The sequence below is a fragment of the Anopheles aquasalis genome, chromosome 2 (genome assembly GCF_943734665.1).
Source record: "Anopheles aquasalis chromosome 2, idAnoAquaMG_Q_19, whole genome shotgun sequence".
Lineage (NCBI taxonomy): Eukaryota > Metazoa > Arthropoda > Insecta > Diptera > Culicidae > Anopheles > Anopheles aquasalis.
The window spans coordinates 77,715,647-77,720,646 of NC_064877.1; the positions used below are offsets into that span (position 1 = coordinate 77,715,647).

A 5,000-nucleotide genomic window follows, 5' to 3' on the forward strand; every position below is an offset into this window, starting at 1 on the left:
TTCACGCATCGGAAATTTCGGGTGAAATCACGTGCTTTTGTTCGAGCGTCGCGATGCCTCACGTGCAGATTTCGTCACAAGCCGCCGCACCCGGTACGTACGGGCCAGAAAGAGATGGAGAGTGTGCCCGTTGGCTATTTCGCAACAGGCCCCACGACGACGACGACGGCGACGACGACACGCACTCCGAAATGCTCCATTCCCATCACGCCCAGAAGGGTGCGTTCAATTTGAAGTAAAGGGTTTGCTTTCATGATATGATAGTAATTAACGGATAAAAGGGGGACATAGTGACGCGTTGACGTCGTCGGGAGCGCGTTTTGGGTCGCCCGCTTCTTCGTGGAATCTTCGTGCGAACAACGATGTTGATGTTCGTCGCTGCTGCTACGCATGGCGGCGGGCAGTGTATAAATATGAGCCTGGCGAACCCGACTCGCGTGAGCTCGCACCACTTCGCATCGGGAAAGGTTCAAGAAAGGTTCGTTTCGTTCGGTCAGCAGCAGCTGCAACAGCGGGTAAGTTTCGCCGTGGCCGCGCGCGCGGTACAAGTTATTTAAGGTGTGCCCGGTGTGGGTTTGTCTGAAAAAAAAAAGAAGCAACAACGGAAAAAGCGAAAGATCATTCGTGGCAACCGATCTGGTCGTTTTGCTGCTGCTGCTGCTGCTGCTGTGATCGCTGTGATTCGATCGGCCTGCCCTGCCTGCGCGCGGTTGACAACCATCGGGGTCGCGTACTGGTGTGTGCTTGGGTTGGGTGGTGATCTAATTATCGACTTGAATAATTCATCATACACTCCCGAAGGGGACGGTATCGTTGGCCGTGTACACTCTCTCTCTCTAGTGCCTTATTCTTTGGTGTTCCAACGCATCAACGCCCACGACTTCACGCGGTCTGGTTATCGGCTTGTGGTCCGGGAACAAAAAGTCGTCTGCCCACAGTGCGGTGCGGTTCTGGTTCTGCAGCGATGACGCGGCGAACGCAGGAAGAGAAAGTGGAAAAAAGAATGATGTAGAAAGTGCAGAGCGCAAAGAAGTGCACGGCAGAGTGAGTGATGTGTTCCGCAAAAAAGAGGGAAAAAGGGACACCCCGGTGCAGGCAGGCAAGCAGCCGGCATACTGCGAACAGCTGGTTGGAAATGCGCGCCCAGAAGTTAGACGGCTGCCTCCGTCCTTCTTCCGTCTGTCTGGGATCCATCGCGATCCTTCCAAAAGAGGCAAGGCACAGCAGGCGTTGCCATGGCGCCAGCATCACTTTCCGTCACCCCTGCGGTCCTAGGAAACCGGAGGATCCGGGCTGATTATTGGCGTCGAACGGCAGTTTTTGTTTGCCTACCACCCACCTACCCTAACCTTACTCACCAAAACAGCTAGCGGATGTTGCCGCATGTCATGATGGGCAATAAACGGTCGGCCGAGAAGAGTTGACGATATGATCGCAGTTTATGAAATCCAGTTTGAGCCAGGTCCGAGCGCGCGCTGTCGGGCGGTGGCAAGTGAACGCAGCTAGAAACCAGCCAATGTAAATATCCTATAATCCGGTATCACCGGTATGCTAAAAATAGTCGGCCTATGTGTGCATGTGTCTCCCTTCCACCTGTGTGTGCGTTGGTTCCCGCTTCGCGTTGCGTAGCGCGAGTCGCGGTTGTCGTCGTTGTCTGGCGTTTGATTAATGTGCCTATACCACCCAGAAAGAATAAAACCGAAAGAGCGATCGATTGGAAAATGGCGGCGGTAGGGAGAAGTGCGATCGAGTTACAGTGCGGCTGGGGTGAGAGGATGGGTGGAACGGCTCGACGCCACCGCGGCGCCACCGCACACCTGCCAGCCCTCCCTCCCTCTTGACCGAGTTGTTCTTTTATTGGATCGTGCACGTGCGAAGTACAATGGACACGTATGCAGCTCGCTGGTATCGAAGAAGCGCCAGCGAACGCGTCGCGTGCGTTGAACCGCGGCACGATGCAATCCGGTGATCGCGCCGGTATCGAGGTACCGGTGGCAAATGCGTTTACCTCTGCAACCGGCTTCTTGTAGCTAGATTCTTCGACTACCTTCCATCCTGAAGAACCTGTTCGATCGGTCAAGCAAGGGGACGAAGCGGGTCAAAGAGGCTGTGGTAGCAGCAGCAACAGCAGCAGGTAGCCCAAGGTGACACGGGATGGCCAAGGACTTGCAAAAAAAAAAGTAATTTAAACACTCCCGCCAGAAACCGGTTCCCCGTACGCCGCCCCTCAATTCCACATTCTTAGATAAAGGATCGCTCCCCCCCCGCGGGGGTAGGGGGAAGCAATGGCGTTAACCTTGAAGCCATGACCCTGAGCCTTCGCTTTGAAGCGTCTCAGTTGAACGAATATCTCTCGTCTCGTGCGAGATTCAGTAGAGGCACGTTTTTTATCGCTTTTTTATCGCGTCACTTCCCATTTGCTCCCCGCTCTGCCCCCCTTCCATAATTCTTCGCCGCTACCACCGTCGAATTTCGTCTTTTGGTTTGATGTCGCTGCCGATCCACGAGGTTTCGATCGAGGGGTTTCTGTAGGCGAACGTGCTAATGTTGCATAAATTATTCCAAACGGCGCGAGTCACGAGACTGTTGTGCGATGTGCGGGCACGAGATGAGTGAATCACATTTCGTTAATGGCCGCGTCGACACCATCACCCCCAGCCACACAGCATCAGTGGGCCAATGGGAAACGGCGACGCCAGATGTTTCCGGAAACTGAAACACAACCGTCGAAACAGGTATTGAATGCTGAGGGAGGATTTTTTTATTTGTTGGGTCTGGCCCAAAGAGCCTCTCTTTTTAATGCTCCCCGTTTAATTCGCCATCATGCTGGTGTGTCTGGCAGCAAACGAGGGTGTTCGTTTCGGCCATTTCGCAACGCAGCATTAATTGGTAGAAGTTAACCCCAAGGGTTGCTTAGGTCAATATTTGCTCGCGTAGAGTTACCACTTGAACGAGCAGCGTCTAGCTGATCGTAGTTTGCTTGGCACACATTTCATCATTAGCACGTCAACAGGTATCCGTTCTTCGTTTTCTACCGGTTATTTCGATGATAATTAATAAGTATTTCTTATGTTCTCTCTGTTCGCTTCTTGCAGCTTCTTCGGTTGTTCTGTGATTTGTGTTTTTGTGATTTTGTGTACTGTGAATCGCTGTACTCTTAAACCGCTCGATCGAAGATGTCTACCGGCATTGCGGGTAAGTAACTGAGATCGGTGTGTAATAATTTATTATACTGTCTCTCCAGATGGCCCTTAAAAAGAGAACATTCTAGAGGAAAACGCGCGCAGACTCAACTACTCGGGCGCACCCACCCATTCCATCCATCCATCCACAGTAGGTCAATCAATCTAGATTGCCTCTCAATCCCACCGCCCCGGATCCAGGGGCGTTCTGTCTGGAATGTTCCCGGGAACCGAACCGTAGTGTTCGTTACAATTAATTGAAAGCGTGACACCAATAAAAGGCGGAGAAGAATCCGGAACGCTGTGCTCACGACTCGATAGAGCACGGCCTGGTCCTGTTGTCGTTGGACCACCATCAATTCAATTAAAACCCCTCGGACCGGACCGCATGGTGACGTTCGATTTTGCTGTGTGCAGCACTATTTGCGCCGAGTGGAGGCAATTTGGCGACGCAGCTTCCATTGAAATGCGAAGAACTTTCGATTTGTTTATGCTGCAAAACCGCGGTGGACGGCGGTTCCGTTGGCAACACTTGGGATTGCGATTGAACCGCACCGCCAGCAAACATGATGATGATGATGATGCCTGGCCCACATGCCGGTGCTGGTAATCTCGCAAAGGTTATCACCATCCAGCTTCCATTAATCCGTGGAGCTGAGGGATTTTGTTTATTTGTTCCCCTCCCGTGGGGTTAATTTTAATGCTTCTACTTCGAAACCTTACCGGTTATCAGCCGTCTTCCCGGCGATCGGTCGATCATTCGATGAACGGTGAAAGTTGGTTGATTTTGTCGAGTAGAAAAAAAAATAATGCATGGTTTTCGGCTGGACAAGACAAAGCATGTAGTGCACCCACTGAGGGCTATGCGGCCCATTGATGGTGGAACAGGATGTGACGGTTTGCAGTCCGGGTCCGATTGCGTGACCGATGAATGATGATCGGTTCGTTGAGTGGCCCCATCATCGTTAGCTCTTGCTTCATCCGGCGACATTCCGTCGTTTCTTTTTAGAACAACCATGAACGACCGTTGACCGACGTAAGAACCTGCGAATGGGTTTCTTTTGGTCTATTTTTGCAAAATCCTACGCAAAGCAAGTATCAGCACGGGGGGGGGTGGTAGAAAGGTGGTCACGGTCTGTTCTTAGCCAAAAATATGGTTTGACCTTCCTTCCGATGGGTGCGCCATGAAAATAGAATGCTCGTGCGTAACGGTCTTTCGGTGTACGCAAGAAGGAGGAGGGTGCACAGCCGCGCACACACTACACGCCTGCTGCTGATAACAACGTCTACTCGCCACCACGTGCGCCAGCAATGACATACGACAGCAAGCAGCAGCGGCGGAATAGTACGAAGTGTTTTTTCTCTGTCAATCATTTTCCGAATGGATGTACAAACCTGACGACATCAGCTTGACTAGCTAGCTGGCGCACAGGAACTAGGGGCCCTGGACCGGACGAAATGCGGTCGTGGTTGCGTCCGAACCCTTAATGAGTTTGCGATAAAGAAGCGCAGCAATAATCGGTTGGCACGATCAGAGCACCGTCACGACCATAAATCCAGTAGAAAGGGAGCACAGATCTAGCAGTGATAAAGCAAAGAAAGAGAGAGAGAGAGAGAGGGAGGGTTACGATAGTGACGATGTACGTTTGCGAGCAAACATACGCCTTAATATTACTCGATAACTTTTCCACCCGTTCCCATCCGTCACACTGCTGAATTGTCACGCTCTCTCTTGCTGACTAATCAATTAACATGGGCACAAGGATGATCCACAGCCGGTGAGCAAATTAGCAAGTTCGTTCGAGGCGTGCCAGTGAC

The 5,000-nt window shown here is 51.8% G+C and overlaps 1 protein-coding gene across 3 annotated transcripts in view; it reads left to right on the top strand.

The window, feature by feature from the left end:
- Positions 1–411: 411 nt before the first annotated feature.
- Positions 412–5,000, top strand: part of LOC126569912 (sialin) — an 8,573-nt gene continuing 3,984 nt past the window's right edge. The window contains exons 1-2 of one of the 3 annotated variants that reach the window (XM_050227316.1): positions 412–515; positions 3,096–3,195. In XM_050227316.1, coding sequence (XP_050083273.1) covers positions 3,177–3,195 — 19 coding nt within the window. In that variant the 5' untranslated portion in view covers positions 412–515; positions 3,096–3,176. Of the gene's footprint in view, positions 516–2,713; positions 2,736–3,095; positions 3,196–5,000 lie in introns of those variants that run through there. The other 2 variants (XM_050227317.1, XM_050227318.1) reach the window with 2 other exon arrangements.